This window comes from Apostichopus japonicus, chromosome 2, assembly GCF_037975245.1.
Source record: "Apostichopus japonicus isolate 1M-3 chromosome 2, ASM3797524v1, whole genome shotgun sequence".
NCBI lineage: Eukaryota > Metazoa > Echinodermata > Holothuroidea > Aspidochirotida > Stichopodidae > Apostichopus > Apostichopus japonicus.
The window spans coordinates 4877369-4892041 of record NC_092562.1 but is presented as its reverse complement, the minus strand read 5'-3'; the positions used below and the strand labels follow the sequence as shown (position 1 = coordinate 4892041).

The following is a 14673-nucleotide window of genomic DNA, read 5'->3' as shown; positions in this document are numbered from 1 at the left end:
ATCATCATCATCATCATCATCATCATCATCATCATCATCATCATCATCATCATCATCATCATCATCATCATCATCATCATCATCATCATCATCATCATCATCATCATCATCATCATCATCATCATCATCATCATCATCATCATCATCACCGTCGTCATCGTCAACATCATCATAATCATCAACTACATCATTACCATCACCTTTACCATCAACATCATTATCATAATCATCAACAACAATCACCATTACCATCAACATCATTATCATAATCATCTACGACATCATCACCATTACCATCACAGTTAACATCAACATTATTATTATAATCATCAACGACATCATCACCATTACCATCACCGTTACCATCAACATCATTATCATAATCATCTACAACATCATCACCATCACCATCACCGTTACCATAAACATCATTACCATAATCATCGTCAACATCATTTTCATAATCAACAACATCCTCATCATCAACATCATCATCAAGGTCGTCATCTTCATCATTGTTATCCCCATTGTCAGGTTTATTCAATCACTTGAGCAGTTTGTTCTAGCCTGATTGGAAAGTGTCTCAGTATTATGTTGCTTCATAGTCAGTTGTACGCTGGTGTTTAATCGGTCAGATTGCTTTATATAAACTAAAGCTTGGTCTTAGCTTTGAAAGGACTTGAACATGTTTAGATATATCATCACAGAACCAAAATCAATTATATTGCTTGCCAATGGTCCTGCTGTAAAACATTTCTTCTGAAACTAGGCCTGAGTCGGGTAGCAAAAAATCGGAACGGTACTCGTTATCATTACCCGGTCGGGTAAGAATTTGGAATTTGGAAGAATTTGCTATGGACTACCAGAGCTAGCTGCTTGATGACAAAAAATACACGTGCACTCGACAAACTATGTTTGGGTAAACATTCCCACAAATCTCTGACCACATAGCCTAACACCACACTAAGTCTAACCATCAGGTTTCCAAAGAAACAAACACACTTTGCGTCTAGCCTTGTTGTCAACTTTCAATTAAAATCAGCAATTGTTTGGAAGGTATGTGCCTTGTTTTAAAGAGGGAATGTAGTATTTTACGTACACTCTTGCTGTTGCGATGGATTGAAGGTTTCAATTTTGTGTAGTTTTCACCGGTATAATATTTTCGTTTTGGTGGTGAGTGATTTTATCCACACACAAAAAAGTATCATTAAGAATGGCTGAAACTTGAAAACTGGTACCTGTTTTGTGCGGTTTAGATTCTGGTACCCAAATGTTCAGTCAGGTACGTACCCGCTAACCCGACTCAGCTTGGCCTACTTGGAATAAATTCCATTTTCATTTCTTTTATTAATTTTTATACATTCCAATTATTATATATAAATATACATATATATAAATATATATATATATATATATATATATAGGTATGTTTTTATATATATGTTTTTATATATATGTATGCATATATAATATTTATATATATTTTATATGATATATATAAATACGTATATATATGTATATATATTTTTTATATATATTTATATACATTATATATATATATTATTATAAGGGGAATAACAATGTTAGTCTGATATTTCTTTATTGTACATATATACTGTGTGATGACAATTGGTATTTTCCATTTTTCATTTGTTTATATCCAGGAATACCACCTATAATCACAGGTTGTCCTACTGACTTAAATGTCACAGTAGAGCTAGGAATTCAAGATGGTACAGCAGTCACATGGATTGAACCAGTGGGCACAGATCCCTTTTTTGGGACGGAGGTGACTCCTTTTCCTCCACCATTTGTCCCTGGCCAGATTCTTCCTATCGGCTCCAGTGAAATCTTGTACATCTTTCAGAGTGCAGCCGGTGGAATTGCCACTTGCCAGTTCGTTGTAGAAGTAATTCCAGGTAATAGTTAATTATTGAATGTTGTTTTAATAATTAAGAAAAATGCAGGAACATTCTCTAAATGGCTGATTAAACCATGGGTTTTGTTAATTGACTAGTTTAATGTAATAATAATTTATTTTTAAATGATTTACTGCAACTGAACTGCCACAAGATTGAATGTTTCTTTTAATAAATTTGCCATGAATCTTACACCATCCTGTTCATGCCCAGGCTCAAAAAGTTACCATTGCTGGTTTTGTTTTTTATGTTAAAATTACCAATACCAATTTTTTCTTGCTTTCTTAGGAGTCCTTTACCTTGTTAAGCCTGAATTGGCTTTTTAGAGGACTTCCCTCCACATGTATATATTTATTATCTGTGGAAAATCAAATAAATAAATCAAATCAAATAAACTTTAATAAGCTTCCCACAAGATGCAAATGTAACAACTAGTTGAACATTCTATAGGAAGTATTGGAATAAATTATTGGAATAAAATGTAAGTTTTTTCTTTGCCCAAATTCAAGCAATTAACAGCTTTATCAGGCTCAGCCACCTATGATGTCAGTATAGCAACTCCTCCCAAATTTAATTTTATTTACAAAGTAGGGTCCATCCAGCCATAGCAACAGTGAATGAATGGTAGGTGTTGGAGAAAGGTTCTGTTGTTCTTCATGAAAAAGGAAAAATCATCTTAAGACAATTAAACTTTACTTATGCTTTTAATGCACATAAAATAACATGTTTAATAAGATGTATTTTATTTTTTTATTCTCCTTTTTACCAATTTTGGTATAAAGAACACTATTCAAACAAACTTAGCTGCCATAAGACTGATTTTTTATTCTAAACTATTTAGCCCAAATCAAGAAGCCTACTGTTATACTGTCATTCCATTTACCTTGCAGTCGACACAACACCCCCTTTCATTATCGGTTGCCCCGCTAATATCACCCAGGCACCATCTCCTGGCATCAATTCCGTACCGATAACGTGGATAGAACCGATACCGATTGACATCTCACAGATGGTATCCCTGTTGTTCAGATCTGAGGCACCAGGCGCGACATTCGATATTGGGACAACCACTCTCGTCACGTATCAATTCGCTGATGAAGCTGGGAATGCTGCATCTTGCGAGTTCTTTGTTACTATCGAACCAAGTGAGCCTTTTTGTCTTCATGGACACAGAATTGTTTTGAACTTTGCTTGCCCCAATACTGTACTTCTCTCTTTCTATATATATATATAGCAACTTATTAAAATATGGTTTCAAATATGGTCATAAACAAGATGATATTTGCCTGGACTTAACTATTGTAGTTCATAGCTGGTTCGGATTTTGTATCTATTATGACTGTTATGCAATAAGTTAAGCGAAGGGATTTGTATTCATGTATATGTCTGGTCCTCTAGCTGCCAGGATTTATGCTACGAATAAATAAATGATAAATATTGGCGGTTAACTTCGCGACACTGATTAGCCAGATATACAGTACATGGGAGAAGCCAAATGGCTTGCTACATTTATGTCAGGTGGTTAGCATCCAATTTACAAGCTTTAGATCAGTTTGGAGTTAGGCCATTTCAGATGGGGAAAACCATTGATTTCTACTGGATTAAAACATCCACCTAACTTTGGCCATCCAAAGGATCGGAACCAGAACCTCCCAGATGCTAGGTTTCATTGCTTCTAATGCCAGTGGTTGGGAAATGCAAGCAGGACTGGTTCATAGTGGTGGATACAGTTGTGAAATTCCTAGCAGTAGTAGTTACCTGTGGCATCCAACTTCTTAAATGAACTCGTCCATCTCTGTATAAAACTTACTGTCTCTGTCTCTTTGTTCCTACAGTCGTTATTGAGATCTTGAATTGTCCTGAGGATATTGAGATTCTCGGAACTGCCTCTACTGCAGTCCTATGGACTCCGCCAACAGCCATCGATCAATTTGGAACCACCATAATGCCATCCTCTTCGCATAATCCTGGAGATGTTTTTGACGTAGGGGAAGTGGTTTCTGTGACATATCTCTTTTTCAGTGGTAGTGTTACAGCAGAGTGTGTATTCACTGTGTCTGTAGGCAAGTATTTCAAGTTTGTATATGATTCCAAGTTGAATAAGTTGAATTTTGATGACTGCAGATCAGCAATATTGCTCATCCGTGCATGAGGGGGCTAGGCCGTCTGGGTGATGTTTGAATACATAATGAGGGAATGAGATTGTTAACAGATCCAAGCAACGGTGGTACAGACATTTATCTTTTCCTCTTTTTCCCTTGAATCGGCAAAGTGTAAAAGGAAATAAATAAACTCATCAGGTTTTGTACATTTGTAGTGGCTACCAGAAAGTCATGTGTGTATCCAAACAATGTTACCTTATCGAATTTCCCAAAGTTTTATGTAAAAAGTCTTATTTTATGATGTTAACTGGCAATAACATCATATCATCCTCAGCATCATGCACATTGGCACTAAGAGATACCAGCCTTCTCATATTTAGTAGTAAAACAACAGTCAAAAACTTCCAAAATACTTATCCTCAAAAACCATAAAATCTATTTTCTTTCCTTGGCAAAGACAACCATGGGCTGTTCTTTGTCATGAAGTGAACGTTTTGTTAATTCTGTCATGTAAGTAACTCTCTCCGTTGTTTAATACGCTTTGGATTTGTAGTTGACCCGTGTATGGATGGCCCATGTCAAAATGGTGGAACTTGCTTTGCGTTTAGCCTTGATTTTGCCTTCTGCCAGTGTCCCGATGGATATGTTGGGGAATTTTGTGAAATTGGTAAGTCTTTAGGCTTTTGTCTCTTATATATGGAAATATTTTATTATGCTAAATCCATATGGATTATGACGAATTAGTTGATAAAAGACTAGGACATTATATATTTACAGTAAGACTTTTTGTAGCAACTACATGATTTTTTATGATGTTCAAACAATATAACATGGAAATTGATGAACTTAGTATTAGTCACATGCAACATTATGCAAATCAGAAAAGTGTCAGAATGTTGTGACATTTTTTCTGAATTATTTAAAGTTTGAAACAATAGATTATTCACGCTAATTAAAACCTGGTAGTTTTATGGTATGACTGTAAACATTGAATCGAGATGCATCGGTTAATTATGGTGTTTGCTTGTTAATCTCAGTGTTGTTGTTGCTTTTTTCTATATGATTTTGTTTTGGTAAACCAAACTCTCTCTCTACGTGTATTTTCCGTCTTAAAACAGCTAAAAGCTGTGAACAATGTTTGAAATATGAGGTCTCCTCTATACAGATAAAAATGCTTACAAACAACATTTATCAAATTAAAGCAAATGTGGGGGAATAAATAGACTAATGAGATATTATCTTTTATATTTGCAATTTCAAAATTTAATGTCTTAACTGACAATAAATTCAGCAATTCACAAGCAGGAAAATATACTCTTCACCGATTTCTTCAGCAAGATGGCGCTGTTTAAGATTTGATGTAACTATACTGTTTTGTCAAAATAAAATAAAACTGTAAGCAACCTGCTTATACACTGGAGATCCTGTGTAGTAGAATGTGTTAAAGTACGTTGGCCTGACGTTTCGATCCTAGCTAAAGGCTAAAGAAAAAAAATTAATAAAAAATTATACTGTTTTGTATAATTTCCATAAATCAGGAGTGGCCATTTTATATCACATGATGGAATCACTTAATTTTTGGGAAATTTAACTGATTTCAATCAAACTTCCACAAGGAGTGCAAGAAATATGATGCATGAAATTACAGTATTCTGTCAAACTACTGTAGATCTAGTGAGGTGATAAAGATAGACTTCTCAGTAGTTTCATGCGACAGAAAAGAATATCATCTTCAATGCCAGGAGACTCATCTAATTTCAAAATGTTGATAATATTTCTAAAACACAGGTGAGGCTTGTGCCAGTAGTCCATGCCAAAACGGAGGGACGTGCTTGTCTTTTCCGAATCAGTTTTTGTGTGTCTGCCCGCAGCTGTTCAGCGGTGTCGTATGTTCAGAAAGTAAGTACATTATTCAGAAACCTTAGCGACATTGACAGGAAAATAAAACCGCAGAGTTTTGGACACAAAATTTTGAGCAAAAGTAAGAGTTTTTTAAATTCCATTCTTTGATTTTATAGCTGCCGCTGAAATTGCAAGCTCAGATTTTTTCCCAGGACTCTAGAATTGCTTTAAATTGAAAATCCATGATTTATGGTTTTAATATACTTGGCCTTTAGCTGAGACAAACCAGAAAGAGATTGGCAGCTAAAGTTCCCCAAGTTAGCCAGTTGCTTAAAGTTCCCCAAAGTGTTGAAAAGAAATGAACAGCAAGCCCTTCCATTTTGAAATCTGAATGTAACCGTTCAATAAAGTTACAAATGAAGATGTTAAAGGTCACATGGGGCCCATGGAATATACATGAAGAGAGTTGCATAGCAATGCACGCCATCTGTATCGTGGTGTTGGGACTATATTTAAATGCTTCACAATAATCAATGCATTATTAAACATCTTTAAATTTTCTTTAACATGGATATCGATAAACATGGAGAAAGGATGTTAAACTCCTATCTTAGTCTATTTGCCAGACATAATCAGTTTCTGTTGAACTGAGGTCTTTACATGCCTCATGGACCCCATAAACCAGAAATGTCAGGCTTTTTTGTTTTTTTTTCTCGTTCAACGTCGCACCTACCCCCCCCCCCTCCCCCCCCCGCCTCTGGATCTGCCCTTTTGCTCTTCAAAGAAGTCTTGACAGTGTTAATATTGACTAAGGGTCTCTGGGTCATTCAAACAGTATGTGCAGCTTCATCATTTCATGCTTTTGCTGTGAGTAAACTCTCCATTTAGGTTTACGGTTGCTTTTGTGTCATTTTGTCATTTTTTTTTCACTTACATGCAATGCAAATATATATTCAAAGCATCAAAGTATTTACTCCTTTCACATGCCTTCTCTACACATTCACCATCGCCTTTTATCATTAGCTTTGTCAGAAGTCGACCTGGTTCCTCCCGTGATCCAAGGTTGCCCTGGCAATATAGAAGTACCTTTAGACATTGGGACATTTGTCATGGTCAACTGGGAGCCCCCTACAGCCATTGATAGTCAAGGAGTAGCCATGTTGATTGAATCACCTGCTTTAATGCCTGGTGGCTTTTTCACTATTGGGACAGTGCCGATTGCTTATGTGTTTTCTGATGATGCTGGAAATACTGCCAGATGCGACTTTAATATTACTGTCTTTCAAGGTAAGATGCGTTCCCCCCCCCGCCCCCTCCCCCCACCATCTCATCCTTAATGTGCCGAAAAGGAGACCAAAACACACACACTATTGGTCTACCGGTAGAAAATGGAAAAGAATTCCCATCGGCAAGGAAAACTTTGTAAAATAACACCAAAAATGTTTTCAATTTTATGAGCGGAATTACCTCAATAATCTCCTCATGCCCCTGCAAAATGGATAGAATCATTCTAGCTCTTCACCTTAAATATTCATATATCTTCTATTTTTCTTTTTCATTTTCTTTTCTCATATTTGCTTTTGATACAACTTAAATCAATCATGTTCGCTGATCCATGAATATTGCATAAAATATTCATTTTTTTTTCTTCAAAAATCATATTCATATGCAATCAATATACATATTTGCTTCAACCATTTTGCTTTGCTTTGTAATGAAACAAAAGAGCTATACCCTTTATCATAGATGCTTATCTTTATAATCCTTCCCATAAACTCGCATGTTCTTCACTCAGTATCTTAATCTTGTGCTGCAGGACTTTGCTGTCAAACGGAGCAATACTGATGATCTAACTGTGAGGAAAATGACCACCCCGGGGCCCCCCTTCTCCCTTCCATTTTATTCATAATTTGCTTGGTTTTTTCATGTTCCGGCTGAAAGTTGCGTATTATACCATTTTATTTTTATTTATTTTTGCTTTTGGTCAATTGTATGTCCCTCCACTCTTTCAGTTCCTACTCGATCATTTTTGTAGCCTTTGGGGTAAGACAAAGCTCTTCAGAGCAAAACAAATTCTTTCATCCATAAAGCTATGGTATCACTCTGAGTGTTAAAAATAGTCCATCTTCTTCATAATTGTAGGAAAGGTAAAGTCTATGGTACAGCTGCTTTGATGTTGTAAATTGATTGTACAGTGCCTCCAACAAATAACCTATTTTTTCCAGATAAGGGTGAACAATAAAGTTCATTAATTGTAATTAAGATTGTGACAAACATCTTTGCATAGGTGTACTAATGCTTATACTCGTCCATGTGGAATCAGCACATACTACTCCTCCATGTTGAATCAGCACTTTCCATAGTTTGTAGTACCGACTAATTTTAAATTTGATTGGACAATTATATCCTAGAAGAGGCTATGTTATTTATCTAGATGGAATGAGTCAATATCATGAGCTTGTTTATTTTGTTATTCATGGTTTGATGTTTTGTCATTTTGATGAGATGTTTTTACTCTTTGAACACCAGCTGCAATAACACTGTGCAACCCGAATCCTTGCATGAACGGGGGAATGTGTAGTCTAGATACAACAGTCCCATCAGGCAGGACATGTACCTGCCTAGCTATTTTCTCTGGAGAAATTTGTGAAAACTGTAAGTTGCCGGTCATATGCAATACAAAACATTAGTTTCAATTTTCAGTTTGGTTCCAGTCATAGAAAATATTTTAAAAAATTAGTTCCAGGTTTTACTTCTAAACATTGGGGAAATGGCTGTTTATGGTTTAGTCCTTGAAGGAGAGAGGGGGCGGAGGCTTGTTAATTAGGGTAAATACTGCAAATAACAACATGTTAACTTTGATTATGCATACCATATACTGTATAAAAAACAAAAAAAACTTGGACCTATACTCCTGGTGACAGTTCCTTTCACTAATGTCATATTTATTATGAGATGTGACACTTATGGCACATATTTAAACATTTTGCAAAGAAATTGAATTCCAATTGTGAATGTAAAGTCATTTCATTTTTTGAACATCAAGTTCCTAATGATACTTTCATCATTAAAGGCCATGACTAAGGTAGTCAATAACCTAATAATTTATGATTATAACCCATATATGTACACCTACATACACCTATTTACATCTACACCTTCCTACACCTGTAAACAAACCTACATACACCAATGCATGCATACACTTTAGATCATACCTACACCTATATATAAACCTACATACACTTTTATACAAATATGTATACCTACCTACACCTATCTATATCTATGCCTACACCTATCTATACCTACACCGACATACACCTATATACACCTACATAACATACACCTACTATTTCTACCTACACCAATCTTTATATACACCTATCTATATCATTACCTATCACATATCATCACCTATCATCATCTATCACATATCATACACATACCTACATTAATACTGCACTGTTCAGAAAGGTTCCCTTTTTGTCAGACACTTCTTACATATATCAGTTATTCTCCTTTTCTAAATACAGACGTTGGTCACAAAACTTTATTTACAGCACTAACATAGTACCACTCCTCACATAAGATCAGACTGGCTCATAGTCCACCTTTTACATCACTCGTAATTAAAGATTCTAGTTGTTTCTTCTCAGAAATGTCATAACCTACCACCTTTTTTTTTTAGTGCGAATGTTTAATAACATGCAAATATGCAGAGGGATGGAGATAAGAAGCAAAATTTGAAAAATCATATTCTTTTTACTCTTGGCAGCTCTTATGGACAACAACCCTCCTATTATAATAAATTGTCCTGAAGACATTTTTGTTTTGGCTGAGGGGCCTCTTACCTCAGTTTCATGGACACCGCCCATTGCCTTTGATATAGCGAGCAGATCCATTGAGGTGTCCGTCCCTCCAAGTCCTTCGGGTGACTATCCTCCGGGAGTGTTTCAAATTGACTACATATATAGAGACGAGGCATTTAATGAGGCAGTGTGTTCATTTAACATCACAGTAGCCGGTAAGACCCTCAATAAAACATCATTCTCTGTCCACTTATCAAAACTCTCTCATGTATTCCTGAATTACAACTGAATGAAATATCATCATTGACCCTCAATATAACCTCATTCTCTGTCCACCTTACCAAAGCTCCCTCATGTATTCATGAATTACAATTGAATGAAACATTATCATTGACCCTCAATATAACCTCATTCTCTGTCCACCTTACCAAAGCTCTCTCATGTATTCCTGAATTACAACTGAATGAAATATCATCATTGGCCCTCAATATAACCTCATTCTCTGTCCACCTTACCAAAGCTCTCTCATGTATTCCTGAATTTTAACTGAATGAAATATCATCATTGGCCCTCAATATAACCTCATTCTCTGTCCACCTTACCAAAGCTCTCTCATGTATTCCTGAATTTTAACTGAATGAAATATCATCATTGGCCCTCAATATAACCTCATTCTCTGTCCACCTTACCAAAGCTCTCTCATGTATTCCTGAATTTTAACTGAATGAAATATCATCATTGGCCCTCAATATAACCTCATTCTCTGTCCACCTTACCAAAGCTCTCTCATGTATTCCTGAATTTTAACTGAATGAAATATCATCATTGGCCCTCAATATAACCTCATTCTCTGTCCACCTTACCAAAGCTCTCTCATGTATTCCTGAATTTTAACTGAATGAAATATCAGGGAATAATTGTTCTTCTTTCTTTTTTTATTTACAGGTCCTGTTTTACTGGGTTGTCCTGAAGACATTATGGTAGTCGCTGAGGGGCCGCTTACCTTTGTTTCATGGACACCACCAACAGCATTTGATTTTGAGGGCCCAACTTTTGAGGTATCTGTCCCACGAAATCCATTTGATCTTTACCCTCCGGGAGTGTTCCAGATTGACTACATATATAGAGATGAGGCATTTAATGAGGCAGGGTGTTCATTTAACATCACAGTTACTGGTGAGTATACTTCCAGCAACTTTCATAATCAACCTCAACCGATGAATCATTCAAAAGATCAAATCAATATGAAGTCCTAAAGGTGCGATGATCTCCCAATAGCATTGGCCTATCAATGATAGGGCCTTTTACATAGAATGATGAATAGTCAGAGAATTAAGAGACAACTGTGCAATGTGTGGCATCCATTCGTGATCCCATGAGCTCCACTTCACCTCTCCAACAAACAAACAAGTGTCTGCTTGTATCTCTAAATACTCTGGGAGGTGAATGCAACCTGTTTATTATTTCTGCACTGAGCAATATATAACGAAGGAAAGATCGATTTGAGACAATGAGTGAACAAAAACAAACAAATACCGAATCCGTAGATGAGTCCAATGAACACCACTGGACAATATGAAGAATAAGTTTGAGAAATTTCAAAAACTCTTGATGTGATATTTTGTATATACTTTCAACATTTCAAGAAAGGACCTGGTCCCTCTGTACACATATTAAGGTGCTTATGTCGTAACAATTTCTAGGGTGTTTTATTATTTGCTTGAGGGTCTCAGCTGCTTACAGTTTTTATGTTGAAATGGATAAGGTTCTTCCAAAGACACTAACAAGAGAAGAACACACAATGGGATGATTTGAACAACTGCCTGTTACCTGATGTTTGTGTGAAACACGCATTACAAAACAGTTGAACCTTGTATTACCCACTGCAGTCAAAAACTAATCCCAAAATTGCAAAAGATCGGATACCTAACTATTAATAAAAAACAAACTGCAAGAACACATAAAAATAATTTTCTTAAGCCAGTAAAATGTTGCTGATATGTAAAAGTTCTTATGTACCATGGATCGTTTACCTATTCATGTTGAAACTAGATGTTGGTGATACGAACCCGCCAAATATAACCAACTGTCCGGGTGATATTACACGTATGCTGCAGTCATCCACCGCCTCATTTGAATTTGTCATTTGGGATATGCTGATTGTGATTGATGCAGAGGGTCCTGTCTCTATAGTAGCTGCACCTCCTTCCTCATTTGGACTTTATGAAGTCGGTACGAGAGAGATTGAATACATATATGCTGATGCAGCAGGAAACGAAGCCAGATGTGCCTTTAATATTACTATTACAGGTAATTAATACTTACCAAACCATTTTGAGATGAGAAGCAGAAACTTTGCCTAAGTTAAGTTTAGAGCCATAATTATAACCAATCGGACCCACATTCTGGTTGAAAACCTGCATGCTTAGCTATAGACCACACATGGGCACTTTGTACATCCCACACAGGCCAATGCAGCCCCTCAGGAAAATTACAGCAACCCACAAGAAGGTTGTGCCTAAGCCTAATATTGCCTAAGCCTAATATTGCCTAAGCCTAAGCCTAATATGCTTAGCCTAAGCCTAATATGCCTGTGCCTAAGCCTAATATGTCAAAGCATAATATTGCAGCCTGCAGTACTTTATGGGCCAAGATAAACTCTACTCGATATTTCAACATAACAGGAGGACACTACAAATGTTGACCTTGCTGATTGATTATTAGACAAATAGATTGTAAGAACAATACAGGTAACTTTACAACTTTATGGATAAACATTTTATTGTGGCTCACAAGATCCAGTTATCCGTTTCTTGAAACAAAAATTAACATCGGTCCTATTTTGCTACAGTTTTTTTTGCTTTGTTATATTACCTTACCAACCTTCCTTTCCTCTGTACCGTATTTTGTGAAGAAGTGAGAGGTGGGTCTTTTTGACTATGGAATATAATAATAACATGGAATTTAATAAACATACAAGGTTGATGAAGAATTGACTTACAAAGCCCTCTTTTTATCTTTTGTCAGCTTTTGATGTGAGGCCTCCAGTCATCTCAGATTGTCCATCAGATATGGTTGTGGTTGCAGCTAGCATGCTTGGCGACCAGGCTTTCTTGATATGGACTCTACCAACAGCAGAGGATGAATCGGGTGGTGGAGTGAGACTGGTAGCGGGACCGGTACCACCTATCGGAGTCTTTGATTTAGGTTTATCAACCGTGACTTACGTCTTCTCTGATGATGCCGGGAATAATGCTACCTGTTCTTTTGATGTTACTGTTCTTCGTGAGTTTTTCTATTTTCTTTTCTTTTAAAATCACCTCTCACTTTATTGACCTCCCTCTCTTTCTCACTCCCCAATAATCACTTCTTTTCAAGTAAAGAAACTAAAGTTGAAAAGCAAAGAACGCATGTCAAGAAGCTTGGGGTAGCTTTGTTAAGAATTTATCATTCAGGTACGTAGATCCCTAGTGAAGTGTGCAAGAACTATAACGTTTGCAGTCCCGGGTATCACCTAAACTTTTTCTATAGATAGAAAAGTCACCGGACATGGTTTGAATAAGATTCTAATTATTACGAGGTTTATTACTACAATGTTCTATAATATTTACAGTACAGTATTGTTAATGTTATTTGACAGTTCAAAGGTCAACAAAGGTCAAAAAAATTAAACCTTTGTTGTAGTGGTGTAGAACTTTCACTAAACACATATTGTTTGAGCATTTTTGTCAAAGATAGGTGATATGTTATGGTTTAATTATTTGCTGAATTTAGCTGCTGTGAATGACACCCAACTAACTATCATGGACTGTCCTGTAGACATTGTACAGCCTGCAATGAATCCACCAGATCCATTGGGAACTTTTGTGTTCTGGACCGCCCCTACAGCAATGAATGCTCAGGGAGGGCCAGTCCAGCAAAGTTCAGGACCCAATGTGCCATTTGGTTTCTTCCAAATTGGAACTTCAACTATCACCTATGAATTCTCTGATGCCCCGGATAATAGAGCAGTTTGTTCCTTCACGGTCACGATTTTTGGTGAGTGATACTCCCAACTTATGTTGATGATCCAGTCTGTCGTTGACTTGCAATACGATGAGATGCACGCACCTCTGTCAAATTCTGCAGTAGATAAGCATTTTTTGATAACTACGTTTCTTCTGTTTGATTTCCTGTTGTTTCATTTGACCTTTGGTATTTTAGTTTTGAAATTAATTCAATGGTATCAGAGCAATATGACATATCCCACCTGCTTTGATGCATTCCAGTGAAATTGCTTCTGCTGAGTGACTTCCCCAATATATTTGTGTTGCGATCTGTGTCATTAAAAACTCACCCCAAACCGCGTGCCACACTCTGAAAAAGTTAACTTTCCATAGCTGCCAAATGACGTTTTCTTCTTGTCGCTACAAAATGAAGACAGTAATGAAACGTGATACCTTGTTATCTTTTATCTAGACCTGATATGTCCATCGCTGCTATGTACACTGTGTTGTGGGTATTGACCTTAGCTGCATGTATTGACTGTACACTAGTGTCTAATTACCGACGGTAGCAAGCTGTGTGTGTATTTTCTGGGATCGATGGTGGTGTCTAACACTTCTGTTACACCTCATACGAAACTAGGTCAGATTACAGTCATCAAACTTTCTTTGTGCGCGAGTCTTTACACCCTTTTAAGTTTGTTAACGATAAACTTAATTTTATGATATCTCCTGATACTGGATATAAAGTTGTTCTTATACTGAATTGGTTTACAGTAATAAAATAACCGTACTTCTGTAGGTATAAACCACATACTAATAGTGAATGTAACCATTGAGTCCTTCCCACAGTTCAGTGTTTACATACTCTATTTGTCTATTTGTTCTAAATGTTCCCATGTTTTTGCCATTTGTTTTTAAATGCTGTCATGTACCATTGCCTCCAAAATTACTTGTATTAATACTTGATAAATGAAGGGTTTGAAAGATGAAGAAACTCTCCTACAGATTCTGT

At 36.4% G+C, this 14673-nt stretch overlaps 1 protein-coding gene across 30 annotated transcripts in view; it reads left to right on the top strand.

Annotated features, from left to right (window-relative positions):
• The window catches only part of LOC139975283 (uncharacterized), a 103285-nt gene that overhangs the window by 82857 nt on the left and 5755 nt on the right, over positions 1-14673 (top strand). For 28 of the 30 annotated variants that reach the window (XM_071983288.1, XM_071983316.1, XM_071983307.1 and 25 more), the window contains 12 exons: positions 1665-1919; positions 2810-3064; positions 3755-3982; positions 4575-4688; positions 5810-5920; positions 6887-7150; positions 8393-8518; positions 9642-9890; positions 10621-10851; positions 11728-11985; positions 12703-12960; positions 13450-13713. In XM_071983288.1, coding sequence (XP_071839389.1) covers positions 1665-1919; positions 2810-3064; positions 3755-3982; positions 4575-4688; positions 5810-5920; positions 6887-7150; positions 8393-8518; positions 9642-9890; positions 10621-10851; positions 11728-11985; positions 12703-12960; positions 13450-13713 — 2613 coding nt within the window. The remainder of the gene's footprint in view (positions 1-1664; positions 1920-2809; positions 3065-3754; positions 3983-4574; positions 4689-5809; positions 5921-6886; positions 7151-8392; positions 8519-9641; positions 9891-10620; positions 10852-11727; positions 11986-12702; positions 12961-13449; positions 13714-14673) is intronic. The other 2 variants (XM_071983091.1, XM_071983138.1) reach the window with 2 other exon arrangements.